This window comes from Tauraco erythrolophus, chromosome 9, assembly GCF_009769465.1.
Source record: "Tauraco erythrolophus isolate bTauEry1 chromosome 9, bTauEry1.pri, whole genome shotgun sequence".
NCBI classification, from domain to species: Eukaryota; Metazoa; Chordata; class Aves; order Musophagiformes; family Musophagidae; genus Tauraco; species Tauraco erythrolophus.
In genome coordinates, this window is record NC_141473.1 from 38,655,008 (window position 1) to 38,668,900 (window position 13,893).

General features: G+C 51.9%; 1 protein-coding gene across 1 annotated transcript; it reads right to left on the bottom strand.

Annotated features, from left to right (window-relative positions):
- Positions 1 to 808: 808 nt before the first annotated feature.
- On the bottom strand, positions 809 to 13,485 carry PLA2G12B (phospholipase A2 group XIIB). The gene is made up of 4 exons (XM_009992596.1): positions 13,251 to 13,485; positions 5,824 to 5,912; positions 4,058 to 4,223; positions 809 to 927 (listed from the first exon to the last, which is right to left on the bottom strand). The coding sequence occupies exons 1-4, from the start codon at positions 13,483 to 13,485 to the stop codon at positions 809 to 811; spliced, it is 609 nt and encodes a 202-aa protein (XP_009990898.1).
- Positions 13,486 to 13,893: the final 408 nt, after the last annotated feature.

Below are 13,893 nucleotides of genomic sequence, written 5' to 3' on the forward strand. Positions count from 1 at the left end.
TGATGTAGGAGGAAAATAATTCAATAGATCTGGATGACGTTACAAAAGAAAAGCAGCTTCCTCTCCTGAGACTCTGGGAGAATGCTGCGATTTCACATCTCGGACACGATGGGCTTTGGTCCCCGTCTGCCCGAATATGAATTGTGCCTGTATCACAAACGCTTGAAGTTTTTCTCATGCTTACCAAATCCCTGGATGTTTTAAATTGTTTGTGGATCCACCAAGTATTTAAATGAGCAGGGTTGTCAGGGTGTGTAATGATGGGATGAAAAATGTCAGGGATGGGTACGAGCAACGTACTGAAAGCAGATTGCCCCTCTTCAGTCTGTCACCAGTGGTGGAAAAATGTAAATAGTGTGTCCGTGGACTGGGATTTTCAGGGGGTGCAGAAACCTAATGCCTTGCACTGCAAATTAGAGGGTTAAGGGGTGGGGGGAACTAGTACACGTGTGTCTAAAGCAAACAAACAAGTAGAGCCCCTTGTTTATAGCCAGCACTGCATCCCACAGATCAGTCTGTAGAGAAAATTGGCATCGGATCATCCAGGCTGATGGACTTGGAAAGGGGGTAGGGCTGTCGAACTGTGCATCGGTGGTGGACAGCAGGCATCGCTGCCCTGTATTCACAGGCTGTCTCCCCTTTCGCAGCCCTCTGCCCAAAGGCTGTAGTTGACGAGCGTTGCTTGGCCTGGGTCCTCCCTGTCCCGTGCCAGGCCCGGAGGGCTGACAGAAATCCCAGTGCTGAAGTGTCGTATCTGAGAGGGGAGGCTTGGCAGCAGGCTGATGGAGGCCAGGGCATCTGCTGCTCTTCACAATTCGTCTCGTTCTTCCTCGTTGCAAATGCAGGCGCTCCTTTGGCTGTTCATGAAGGGCCGGCAGCCCAGGGTCCAGACGGTGTTGAACACTGCGTCTGCGACGGATTCACAAGCTGTGGAGAAGGGAAAGATCAGGCAGGTAAGTAACAGGCACTCTGGGGTGTCTGAGGGCTGGATGGAAGCGCTCCAGCCTGAGCCCCGCACTGACTTGTGTGGTATTTGCAGTTGGAAGCATGGGCTGTCTTTCTCTCTGGGTATTGCGTTTTTATAAATCCAGTAGCTCCCTTCTGCTGAACTAGAGGCTCTTCTCCCTAGGGTGGCACCAATCTTGCACTAACTTCTCTCCTCCCTAGAGCCAGCTTCTTTTCTTGCCTCCCTCAGGCTTTTTGAGTTGATGGATCATGTGGAGCACTGTTTACCAAGCAAATTTCCCAGAAGATCTCCTCAGCACTGTCTTTCCCAGCTCCCTCTCCCTGCAGTTGCCTATAGCCACTATGTGCTGGTTTTGGCTGGGATAGAGTTCATTTTCTTCATAGTAGCTGGTGTGGGGCTCTGTTTTGGATTTATGCTGGAAATAGTGTTGATAACACAGGGATAGTTTCGTAACTGCTGAGCAGTGATCACACAAAGGCCTTTTCTGCTTCTCACCCCACCCCACCAGTGAGTAGGCTAGGGATGCAGAAGAAGTTGGGAGGGGACACAGCTGGGACAGCTGACCCCAACTGGCCAAAAGGATATTCCGTACCTTAAGACATCATGCTCAGCACATAAAGCTGGGGGAGAAGAAGAAAGGAGGGACATTCAGAGTGATGGTGTTTGTCTTCCCAAGTAACCGTTAGGAGCGATGGAGCCCTGCTTTCCTGGAGATGGCTGGATGCCTGCCTGCCGATGGGTAGTTGTGAAGGAATTCCTTGTTTTGTTTTGCTTGTGCATGGGGCTTTTGCTTTACCTGTTTAAGTGTCTTTATCTCAACCCACAGGTTTTCTTACTCTTCCGATTCTCTGCCCCCATCTGACTGAGGGGGAGTGAGCAAGCGGCTGCGCAGGGCTTAATTGCTGGCTGGGGTTAAACCACAGCACGCTGCTAACCAACCTTTTCTGCTTTTTGGGAGTTACAATGCCAACTGCCAGCCTGCTTGAAAAATCCTACTGTGGTTGCAGCAGCAGAGCTGTAGATACGGTCTGCCTGACTGCCAGCCCCTTCTCTTTCCGGAAAACAATCCCAAAACGGCTTGTCAAGGAATAAATAGGCTAATACCAGGTCTTTTAGGGTTTATTCACAGGCACTAACATTGATTGCTACGTGCATAATAGGTTTGGGAAGGCCCTACTTTTGGGACTGTTTCCTCCTACCTCATCCTCTCTGGCTACCTTGCTCTGCTCCTGCTGCTGTAGGATTCTGCTGGGTTGGAGAGGCTGTAGTGAGTCAGTGGGAAGACCAAGGCTTTGGTTAAGTGGCACTGCTGTAGCTGGGTTGTTTGTGCCCACATGAAGGGAGTTGCAGCTGCTCTTTTCCTGCCTGCTTTCTCTGAATTCCCTGCGATTCAGTGGAAAGGATCCCAGATAAGAGCTGAGATGGTGGTAGTGAAGGAGGACTATGGGACAGAAGGTCCCTAGAGCAGCTCTGAGGATAGGGAGCAGCAGGTATAGAGCACAAGGCAAGAGGAGGCACAGCAAGGGGAGGAAAGGATGGCTCAGAGGTTCGTTTGTGTTGTCAACGCTTGTGCCTTCTGCGGCAACCAAGTCAGAGATGTTGGAGGAATCTAGTCCTAGTTGACTACAGGCAGAGGTGGCTTGGCTCAGCCAAGGACCGTGGGTGCTGCTCCACCTTCACTCCTTCGGGCCTGTCTGTTGGCTTCACTGCTGCAGGCAGAAGGGAAAAATAAGGCATCTAAAAAATTGGCAGGGGAAAATCTGAAGAGATAGGAAGAGGTTGATGACACGAGGACCTGTAGATAAGGGTGTAGCACTTATATCTCAGTCCACATTTTTGTTTTTTCTTGCTGGCTTGGACACTCTTTCTGAACATTTATCTGTGACGAGGTAGAAAGCCATCTGCACTAGTACTGGTGTCACGCAGACTCGCCCGTGTGTCCTAATCAGGCTGCGCATTTGGAAAACAAATGCCTGTCTAACTGTACCTTACACCAGGGCATGGGCAGCGGGCGTGAACGCAGAGTGCCTCGCTGCTGTCAGCTGAGAGAAGCTCAGCAGCACTGCCAGTTTTATTTGGCTTCGGGAATGGGCTGGTCTCACAGGCTCTGCCAGGTTTTCAGACCAGAGCTCCTGTAAATACCTTTACATGTTCCTGCATCACCTGCCATTGGTGGGTCTTCTCTCTGCCTGTCCTGTCCTTCTCTCTGCACAGCCCCTCTGCAAGAGGTGGGTACCTGCCTTGCAGAGGATGAGGATGCTCTGGAATGGCCCCAGCAGGAGCAGCCTGGGGGAGGCTTTCCTGCCATGACTGACCTCTGGTAGTGGCAGGATGGATGTTTCCCCTCCTCACTCAGCGCAGAGGTGCTTGATGTTGGCACAGAGGATCAAGAGGCAGGCTTGGGCTATCACGTGCGTAACCTTCGCAGAGGTTACCAAACGCAGCCTTTACCAAAGAGTTCTTTTCCAACTTACAGACTGAGGCTTTTAAAATTAGACAAAACCAGGGTGGCTCTTGAGTTGCTGGCACATCACTAGAACTTTGTTAGGGTCTGAGCAATCTAAATCTCCCCACAAGGGCTCAGCCACCACCCACGCTGTGGTGTGTCCCTGGTGTCATCGCCATCTCTTATCTGTAAGCCAGGTCCCGGAGAGTTCCTGTCCTTGGCTCTCCCAGTTTGTTGGCCCTTGGCCACATACAGGTTTCAGTGTGTGGCTTAATGGCTCTGGAAGGGTTTTTGATCTCCCATGAAGGTGTTTGAACTCTCAGGGAGGGCATCCAAGAGTTGAAAGAATTGCTTCCAGGTTTTTTTTGTTGGTTTAATTCTTTCAACATGTGTTTTGTAATGTTTTCCAAACGTAAATAATTTTAGGTGTCCAGCCTTGGGACAGAAGTGTGTCTGTGCAGATCTCAGAACCACGTGTTCTCACTCAGCTCTGACCCCTCTGTGACAAAGCACAGGAGAGATGTGCTGCTGCTCCCTACTGCAGATTTTTGTTTCTTTTGGCAAGGAAAGGGCTCCCTGCCCACATTCTCCCCTCCCTGCCATCTCTTGTTCCCTCTGCAGGGGATGAGAGCCGGGAAGCCTACCTTCCACCTTGGAGACGAACCCGAGGCTGCGCTTGAGGTCGGAGCAGATGGAGTGAAGGCACCAGCGGAACTTGGCGTCGCAGCGATATTTGTTGGCCCCACAGGTGTCGTAACAAACGTCCAGCTGGTTACAGCACTTGGTCATGGCAGGGATGCCCAGATCTAGCTGGGGAGAGAGAGAGAGAAAAGAAGTGTCCCTTGGGTGCCTCCTGGCCTCAGACTCAAGCAGTTGCAACTGAGTGAGGTTTTGCAGAGCCCAGCTAGCTTCTTTTCCAGAAGCTACCTTGGATAACTGGGGCAGCAAGAGGGAAAACATCCTTCTCCCTCACGGTGGAAAGAAAGTGGTGACAGTAAACACAGGTTCAATGCAGGATAGACCACATTCCCTTCTCTCGTCTGTCACGGGGAATTAACTTCTGGTAGAGAGGTGGGCAACAGCCTCTCCATCACCCTTTGCTAGTTCTTATCTGTCAGAGCTCACTGGCAAGCTTCCGGTCCTTGCTAGCAGTGGCAAAGACCCCTTTTCTCTTTCCTCGTTTTCCCACAACCTGACAAGTCCTGCTTCTTGGCCTAATAGATCTGCCAGAAGTGTTATTAATGCCTTATTTCTCACGGATGTACTTGCAAGGCCAAGGACAAGTACAGCTTGGTCAGGGGAGTTCTCCTCGCTTGGAGGTAAACAGCACGCTTAGCTGATAACCGTGAGGGTGATGTGGCCAGAAGGCCTGTCTCCTGGAGAGACTGGACTCATTAGCCTGTTATAAATTCTTCCTCTTTTTGGCCTTCCTCATGTAATATTTAGGAGATGAGTTTTTTCTCCATCACGCTCAGCGTTCGTGACTGCTTGCATAAGGAGGAGGTACCGCAGAAACGCCAACAAGGTTTGCAATGAAATGTAGTTTAAGGAACTAATCTAAAATGAAAAATGGGCTGTAAAGGGAGGGTTTTTCAGAGCAGGAATCTGCCTTAATTGCTGGAGACTTCACGGGCAGCAGTAATGCATGAGCTAAAGAGCAATTCCTGCTCTGAGAGCCTCCTGGGAGTGCTTTTCCTGGTGATTCCAATAAGATTTCATTAATTGCCTTTAAAATAACAAGTGGGTGCAGTATTAAAGCCCACAAGTTTATTTCAGTGCTTGCCAGAGGCAGAAAGCATGAGAGGGGATGAGGGGCCTGGTGTGGAGAATGCATTCAAGTGTTGCTGTTTGCACGTTATGCTGTGTCACTGAGCTGCCCGGTGTTAACGTGTTCCCTGTCCTATCTCAAGGGCACAGGATCGATCAGGGCCGTGATAAAAATATATTTCTCCACTGGTGCTCAGCTTGGTCAGATACCTCTTCTTCTTCTGGTGCTAACCTGCTCAGGAAACTTTCTCTTTTGGTACCTGACGAGACAACCAGAGCAACAGGCCAGTCCCTCATGAATGTAACTCCTGTCTACACGATTCCTGTTTCGCTGCCACCAGCAGTGGAGATCTTAATGCCTCCCTGACTGACAGCAAGCTCGGCAGCGCTCAGACTGACGCGTTCGCCTTGCCATCGGCAGGCAGTTCCGGCTTTCGGCCGTCCCAGGCGGATAGCTTGTCCCCTAACGCAACGTGAGTGATATTTCCTCCCTTTTCCAGAGCTCTGGCTTCAGCTGCCAGGAGAAGCCACCACACAGTCGGCGCGTAGCGCGGCTAAGCCTCCCCCCTCCCCGATGTTATTAGCCGGTTGCTGTGATTAGGGAATCGCGTCTTTTGGGGATTGTGGGTGTGGCAGTACATACACTTTCAGGTACCTTGAGCCCCAGAAAATAGGAGCTGCAGCCGTTGGGTTCTTGGGGTTTGTAGTGAGGTCGTGGCATTGGAGCCTTCCCTGAGAAAGAAAGGAAAAATGTTAGGAAAGCCAATCTTCCCAAGAGTAGCACCAAAAAGCAAGGCGTGACAGGCAGCTCCCCTTCAGTCTGCATTCCCAAACACTTCGTTCTCCTCCGGGAGACCCAGAGAGAGAAAGGTAAGTGCTAGAGCTGGCTAAGACACTGGCCCTGCTCTCAGCTCAGTCCTGTCGAGGCTCTACAGCCTGGCTTGGCTTGTACCTCCTCTAGCACGGCTACTGGAGGATTATGTTGGGTGTGAACCGGGTCCCCAGTGCCTCTCAAATGTTTTAAGCTGGTCTGAGTCCAGTCCTTAGGTCTGGGACTCTTCCCAGCTCTTACAAATGGGCAAGTCCCTCTTTGCAGCATGGGCTTTTGCAGTTGAGCAGCCTTCCATGCTAGAGCTAGTGCCTCCGACCTCTCAAATCTCCTAGGTGCTTCCTGAGAGCTTGGCACAGCTGGGATCTCTCAGCTGTGTTTTCAACTCCACCAAGAAACTACTAGCCTAGCAAGGGGATGTCTTTCCATCCTCAGTTCACTCTAAGAGTGTTGGTGAGCTATGGATCTTGGCAAAATTCTGCTAGACCTTTTGTGTCTGGTCTTGCTCGGAGCAGGAGGTCATCTCGGCCTGTTTTCTGTGTGTGGTGATGCACTGCCACGTTTTACAAAGAGATTCTATCCCTTTGTCTCTGCCCTCTGCTACTATGCTTCTTAATATGCATAGAGGAGCAAGAACTTCCTCTGTGAATAATTATTTGCACAATGTAGAAAGAGTCCAGCAGACAATCAACTAACAGTAGCTTCAACAGCAATTTAATCTGTTTTACTCTGCTTTGAAGGTGTGCAAACCCTCCTCTCTGCCTGCCAGCCCGTCCTGGGGCTGACAGAACGCTCTGGGTGTGAGAGGTGGGCACCTGTTTGGGGAGGACGAGTTGCCAGGTTGCTTGTGTGCCTTAACCCCACCGTGCAAGGAGCTTGTTTAAAGGTGGGAGAGGATTGTCCTCTGGAGAAGTTGTGGAGACCACCTCTCATGGAGTTGGCTTTCTCTGTACTGTCCCTCCATTTCTGTTTCAGTCCCAGCTGGGTTTATAAAAGGGGGGGGTCTCAAATGCGGAGTGAGGTGTTAAAACAAGACATTTGAACACTGCTCTGGGAAAACTTTATAACCTGTGTGGCTGCTCAAAAAAAAAGTGTGAGTTGAGCCCTCTGTGAGTCTGTCAGCTCTAGGGTTAAGTTTCTGCTTCCCTGAGCACAACTAGAGAATTTATATAGACGTAAAATAGATCTAATTTAGCCCTTCAGGCAGGGTTGGGTTCTTTTAAACTCGATTTCTACTGCTTTCTTCTTGTCAGCACCGATAATCACTTAAGACACTTTTCCACTTTTTTCTGTTGTGGTGGGTTGACCCTGGCTGGGCACCAGGTGCCCACCAAAGCTGCTCTATCGCTCCCCTCCTCAGCTGGACAGAGGAAAGAAAATATAACGCAAGGCTGGTGGGTCGAGATAAAGACAGGGAGGGACCACTCACCAATTACTGTCATGGCAAAACAGACTTGACTTGGGGAAATTCGTTTAATTTATTACTGATCAAATCGGAGGAGGATAATGAGAAATAAAACCAAATCTTAAAAACACCTTCCCCCACCCCACCCTTCTTCCCAGGCTAAACCTCATTCCTGAATTCTCTGCCTCTTCCCCACCAGCGGTGCAGGGGGATGGGGAATGGGGGTTGTGGTCAGTTCATCACACGTTGTCTCTGCTGCTCCTTCCTCCTCAGGGGGAGGACTCCTCACACCCTTCCCCTGCTTCAGCCTGGGGTCCCTCCCATGGGACACAGTCCTCCATGAACTTCTCCAACATGAGTCCTTCCCATGCGCTGCAGCTCTTCATGAACTGCTCCAGCGTGGGTCCATCCCATGGGGTGCAGTCCTTTAGGTTTTACTGTTTCAGTGTCCCCCATGGGATCACAAGTCCTAGCAGCAAACCTGCTCCAGTGTGGGCTCCTTTCTCCACAGGGCCACAAGTCCTACCTGGAGCCTGCTCCAGCACGGGCTTCCCATGGGGTCACAGCCTCCTTCTGGCATCCACCTGCTCTGGCGTGGGGTTCTCCATGGGCTGCAGGTGGATCTCTGCTCCACTGTGGACCTCCATGGGATGCAGAGGGACAGCGGGACAGCCTGCCTCACCATGGTCTTCACCACAGGCTGCAAGGCAATCAGTACTCCAGCACCTGGAGCACCTTCTCCCCCTCCTTCTTCACTGACCCCTGTGTGTCTGCAGAGATGTTTCTCTCACATGTTCTCACTCCTCTCTCTGGCTGCAATTGCTGTTGCACAGGTGTTTTTCCACTTCTTAAATATTTTATCCCGGAGGTGCTACCACCATGGCTGATGGGCTCAGCCTCGGCCAGTGACGGGTCCATCCGGGAGCCAGCTGGCATTGGCTCTGTCAGACATGGGGGAAGCTTCTAGCAGCTTCTTACAGAAGCCACCCCGTAGCTCCCTTGCTACCGAAACCTTGCCTCACAGACCCAATTCTCATCTGTCAAGGTACCTCAGGTACCAGTGGTTAATAGAGCCATAAATGTACCGTGCTCTTAAGAAGACCTCGCAGCCAAATGCCTCAAAAGCTCTGATGTAGGAATGTTCCCAGCACCTTCTAAATTAAAAATTTCCAGAGCGGTTTTGTTTAAACAACAGATTTGCAACAAACAAACAACAAACTGAAATCCTGTCCAGCTGCAAGACGCCAGTAGCCAGTTTTCTCCAACCCTGCCGACACGTAGCACACGCCAAGGATTCAGCTGTCTGCAAGCCAATAAAAAGCACTCTAGTTGACACTGCCACCAGGTGATGGCATTTGTGTGGGAAGGTATTTCTCAGTACAGCTGTTTTTACTGTGTTTCTACCTTTTTGGCCCCTTTCGAATAGGTCAGATCTGCTTCATGCTGCAGATGTAATTTTCCGGTGCGGAAGGCGTTGTTATTTTGAGCTGGCAGAGCCAAGTTACAGCAGACAAAGAGCACAAATCAGCTGGTGGCAGAACACCATCCTTACAGGATTATCTCCGCACCCAAACGTAAGTCCGCTGAGGTATGCCAGGTGATTTCTGAGTTGATGACACGGTGCACGTTACCCTCTTTTGGTGGTTATGCCACCAAAGGAAGAAAGAAGGAATTACGTCCGTACATGGGCTGGATCTGTAACCCAAGGCTCCCAAGCAATAGAACGAGAGGAGGGCTGCACGCAGGACTCGGTGTGATGCACAGCTTGGCTGCTCTTTTAGAAGAGGGTGAGAATTGGGACTCAGAATTCAAATGTTTCTGAACTGAGGTAGGAGGCAGAGGGAAGTTCGAAATCCAAGGTGGATTTCGCAGGATGGAGTCAAATTTTAATGACTTGCTTGTAATATTGAGGATAAGTTATGTTCCTGCAGCACTTTGTTGATTAGTGGGATAAGGTGGCAAGTCAGGGTAGGAGCGAGACTGTCTGGGGATATGGAGATAACTGAATTTCCAAGGAAAACCTTCCATTAAGCTGAAGTTACAGCTATTACAATGTCTTAGAAAGTTGTCCTGAGGAAAAAAAAAAAATCTCGCATGAGAATTGTGGTGATCAAAAAAACATTGAACTGCCTTCAAGATGAGCCCTTGTAGGAAACCTGCCTCCCTCCTCTCCGAAAAACAAAGCTTAATCATTTGTAAAGTGCCCTTTTTCTCAGCGAGATAAAGTCCAAGACACCACAGTTAACCTCTCTCCCACATTTCTCGCTAACAGGAAAACAAAAGCAAGGCAGAATTAACAGGCGTTCCCGACTCTACGTGAGCATCGACTCAGTGCTCTCGTTATCGTTTATTGCTCTCCCATCCTTGTCGGCATGTCCGTGGTGGGGAAGGGAGTTGGTGGATCACACAGGCTGTTTTGCAAACTCTGTTTCACCCGGGACCTGCTGTGGTCTGCCTGCTTGCTGCAGGGCAGCTGGGCAGGGATACCAGCAGACAGCTGCAGGCACAGCAGGACCTGCCCAGCTGAAGAGCAACGCTGATGTGTAGAAGCACAGCAGTGCGGAGGAAGCCTGTTCTTTGGAAGAAGATATATTTCAGGGTGCTGCCTTGTTGGCATGGCCTTAGAGGAGGACTGAAGTTGAGTTTCTAATGGGAAATGAGTTTCCCTGATGCATTTCGATGTCTCCAGGCTGTTGTGGCTATGCCTAGAGATTGGAAAACAGCCAGCTGGCTAGAACAGCTTCTGGTGATGCAGGAGGTCTCAGACACTGCAGTACTGGTACCTTGGCAGGGGGAAGTGAGTATATTTCTGTGTGAAAGATGGTCTTGAGGGTTTTTGCTGTTTTGAGTTGTCCATTGTTATTCCTCTGCCCCAGGCAAGCAGGCTTTGGGCAGATGTGTCCCATACTTACCACGGCCTTTTAGTGCTTTTTGGAAAGCCCGACTTTGAAGGCTCTATCCCCACAGCCTGGATGTGCCTTCTCATCTTAAACCCCTTAGGACCAAATGTTGGGCAAAATATTGAAGTCCTGCCTGGCCAGACAGCTGAAGGGATTCACTCCCAATAAATCCAGGGATTTACTCCCAATTCAGGCTGTTTCCCCCCACTGAGATGCCCAGAGAGATTTTGTAAGGAGGAGATATTTGCCAGTAAATGCTAGCATAACCCTAATGTCCTGATTTAAGGGTGTAATCCATCACGTTTTCAGACCTCACTAGCTGCTGAAAAATTGGGAGTCTTACAGCCAGAACAGCCAAGTCCTTCGTGCTCAGCCGAAGATGGATGAGGCAATCACAGGTGAGTCCTGACCTTTATCGTGGCAAAATAAGCTATTATCAGCGTTTCTTGGCTGAAATGAAAGAAAGTAGAAGGCATAATTTTTGCTTCTTGCCTGGGGAAAAAGCAATCAGGCCCTGATTCAGCAGCAAGATGGTAAAGATGGTTTGTGTTCATTCTTCTAGGCACAGGCCAGGTCTCACTGGTTGAGGACTGTCTCTGCATCCCCTCCTCCTGCAGTTCGCGATGTCTGTGCTAGAGAGCAGCATGGACAAATGGTCTTGGAAGGGTCCAGCAAGACCCTTGGAGGCGCGTGGGCAGCGTTTCAATAGTTTCTGCCTTCAGCCAGTGATTAATGAGCTGTTCAGCAGAGGGCAAGAACAGAGCTGAAGATGTGCCTGTTTGTTTCCCTTTCTAGGTAAAGCATTTCTCCAGTAAGACGCAGGACGCTCGCGGGGAGCATTTGCCTGCTCTGTTGGAGACGTTATTCCCCTTGCCCAGAGCACAGGGCCAGGGAGAGCCCGAGCCTCGGGATGTGCCAAAGAGCGACGACTTCTCCAAGACTTGGTGAGTCCCGAGTCGCCCTGAAACAAGGTCTGAATATCAGCCCTCCCAAACCTTGCCTCAGGCACGCTGCAGTACCAGCCACGTTATGGCTGCTAGCAGGGTTGTCAGTCCCTACGTTAAGGGCAGGTCCCTTTCTGCTCTCGATTTGGAGCACCACGTGGACCTAAAGTGAGGTTGTCACACACGGCATGGGGCTGCCGCACCGTGGGCTTGGGGTCGTGCTGCCTGATGGGCAAACAGCCTCATCCTGCGTGCTGGGGCAATGCTACAGTATGCATGGAGGTCTTCTCCTCCAGACACTGTGCCCCTGGGGTGCACGTCTCCACCGATGGCAGCACCAGTGGGCCCCGCAGAGCAGCTGTGGCCCTTCGGAGCTGCTGCAGAGCAGCAGCCCTGGCTGGGGACTGCCACGGGGCCCCGGGCTGAGGCACTGAAGCTGCAGGGCTGAGGGACCAGAGCCACGGTGGGGCTGAGGTGATGGGCTGAGATATCTGGCTTCCTGCGCATCTGTGGGGCTGAGGTACCCGATTTGCTGCTCCCGGTTTGCTGTGAGCAGGAGGCCTGGGGAGCAGAGCTGGCAGGATTGGGAGGACAAGTATACACACATTATTTAAAAACAAAACAAAAAAAATGCCAACAGCTTTAAGGCTGTTTTTAGACTCTCCATATGCCCCCACTTTGGCCAAGTGTGGCCCATCTGCCCTCTCACCCTGACAAGGAGCTCAGGTCCCAGCCCTGCAGCATCTGTTTCCCCGGCACCCTTGCCGCTGGCCTGGGAGGAGCAGGGGGCACTTCCCTCTGGCTGCATCTGTGAGGGAGCGTTACAGGCAACCCCCCACAGGCTGGAGAGGTGCAGCAAGCAGCCTGCGTTCTGGAAGAAACAGGATGCATGCAGACTGAAACTGAGTCAGTGGGATCTCTGCAAAGCGTGGAGCCTGTGTCTGTGAGAAACAACGCTCGGGGAAGGAGGGGGGTTGAAGTCGCCTCTGTGCTCGCAAGCATCTTGCCCAGGTGGCCACTAGGGATGTGGGATGAAGTTGAGGGGAAAAGGGCTGGTGGGCAGTTGTGGATGGGCGGGCTGAGGTGGCAGAGGATAGTTATTGCAGAGGGAACAGTTGTAGGAGGGTGGGGAGGGGCACAGACTGTGGGAAGCCTCCTTGCTGATCCCAAACAGGTTGTTTCAGCAGGTACCTTGCTGATGGCTGGTGCTGCCTGTGCCTCCACCAGCCCAGCGCCCCACAGACCTACACCACAGGGACCTGCCCCACTGCGCATCTGTGTGCCCTGTCTCCACCCCCTGCCTGTGCTCCTCCTGCCTGGCTCTCCCTGGGGTGTCACCCCCTCTGTCCTGTCCCCAGGACAAACCAAATTCTTCCTTTTTGGTAGATCACTCTAAAGTCCAAGGCAAGCAGCAGCTGCCTCATTCCGCCTTGAGTACTAAAGGTTCCTCCATGGTGACAGCAGGTCTCGTTTACCTTCCTGTTATCTCCCCTCCTCCAGCCTGCAGTGTTAGCCAACTCGAAACTGCAACTGCAACACTCCGAAGGTTGCTGAGATTGCACCGCTGGCAATGCCAACAACCCCTTCTGAGTCAGGTCTGCACGGGCTGCTCGTCCTCCCCTCCGGGGCCTTGCTGCCTACCCTGGTCCTTCTCTCCAGGGGTCCAGGCAGCTGGGAAGCCTGGTTAACCTATATGCCCTTCCTGTAAAACCTGCGTCCTCTCCTCTTGTTCCCTTGCACACAGCACAGTGGCTACAAGATCAGGCTGTTCTCAGTGAGAGGGAAAGATGAGGGTCCAGCGTCCCTGTGCTGACGCTGGTAGAGAAGTTGTGACTCTCTGCAGTGACTTTTCTGTGCCGAGCGCAGCAGGGGTCAGGTCATGGATAGGAGCTGTGGTGGTCTCAGGGAAAGAGTGCTGTGAATTTCCACACGAGAGGGTAAGAGGGGAAAGGACAAGGAGAAAGGAAGCCAGCAGGAGTGAAGTTCGCTTACCATATCGACATCTGTACTGACAAACACCGTTTTTTCCCCCAAGCAGTTCCAAGAAGGAGTCGAAGTAGCCGTTAACCGTTTCGAAGCTGTCCCGGATGGCCCCGATGCCCCAGTCTGAACTGGATGACTCTGCTTGGGAAGCTTGGTGGACAGTGTTCTCCTGCGTTGTTTCCTCGGTGGATTTCCCTAAGGCCAGGGTCAGGCACAGAACCGCTGCCTCAAAAAGCAGCCGCATGCTGCTCCAGATCCAGGCCCCGGAGCCCTCGTCCAGGCAGATGTGCAGGCAGGGAAGAGTGGGAGCGAGCTGTTGCGTGTGGGAGGCAGGTAAGCACCCCTCTCCCCTGGACTTTAAACGCTGCTGAGGGAGCCGGCATGAGGTCACCGCAATCAGAGAGCAAAGTGCACCACGGAGATTTGGACCGAGTTCGTCTCGCAGAGAAACGCCAGGGGTTGAGTTTGCACAATGCCACTGGAACAGGCTCAGCCCCCGCGGCACCAGGGCTTCAGCTTCCCCAAAAGGGACTGCTCCCCGGGGTGCTGAGCGGAGTCTGTCTGCCCAGGTTGTGTGGCACACAGGAGACCCTCTGCCTGCCCCACCGAGGCACTGCGTGGGCTGCCCCACTCTCTCCCCAACCTGTGGGGA

Bases quoted from the DNA above. Each gene is read 5' to 3' on its own strand.
- PLA2G12B (XM_009992596.1), bottom strand. From the start codon at position 13,485: ATGCGGCTGCTTTTTGAGGCAGCGGTTCTGTGCCTGACCCTGGCCTTA. The intron at 5,913-13,250 runs GTAAGCGAACTT...TTTCTTTCTCAG, and splicing joins TCAGTACAGATGTCGATATG to GGAAGGCTCCAATGCCACGA. The intron at 4,224-5,823 runs GTATGTACTGCC...CTCTCTCCCCAG, and splicing joins GGCTCAAGGTACCTGAAAGT to CTAGATCTGGGCATCCCTGC.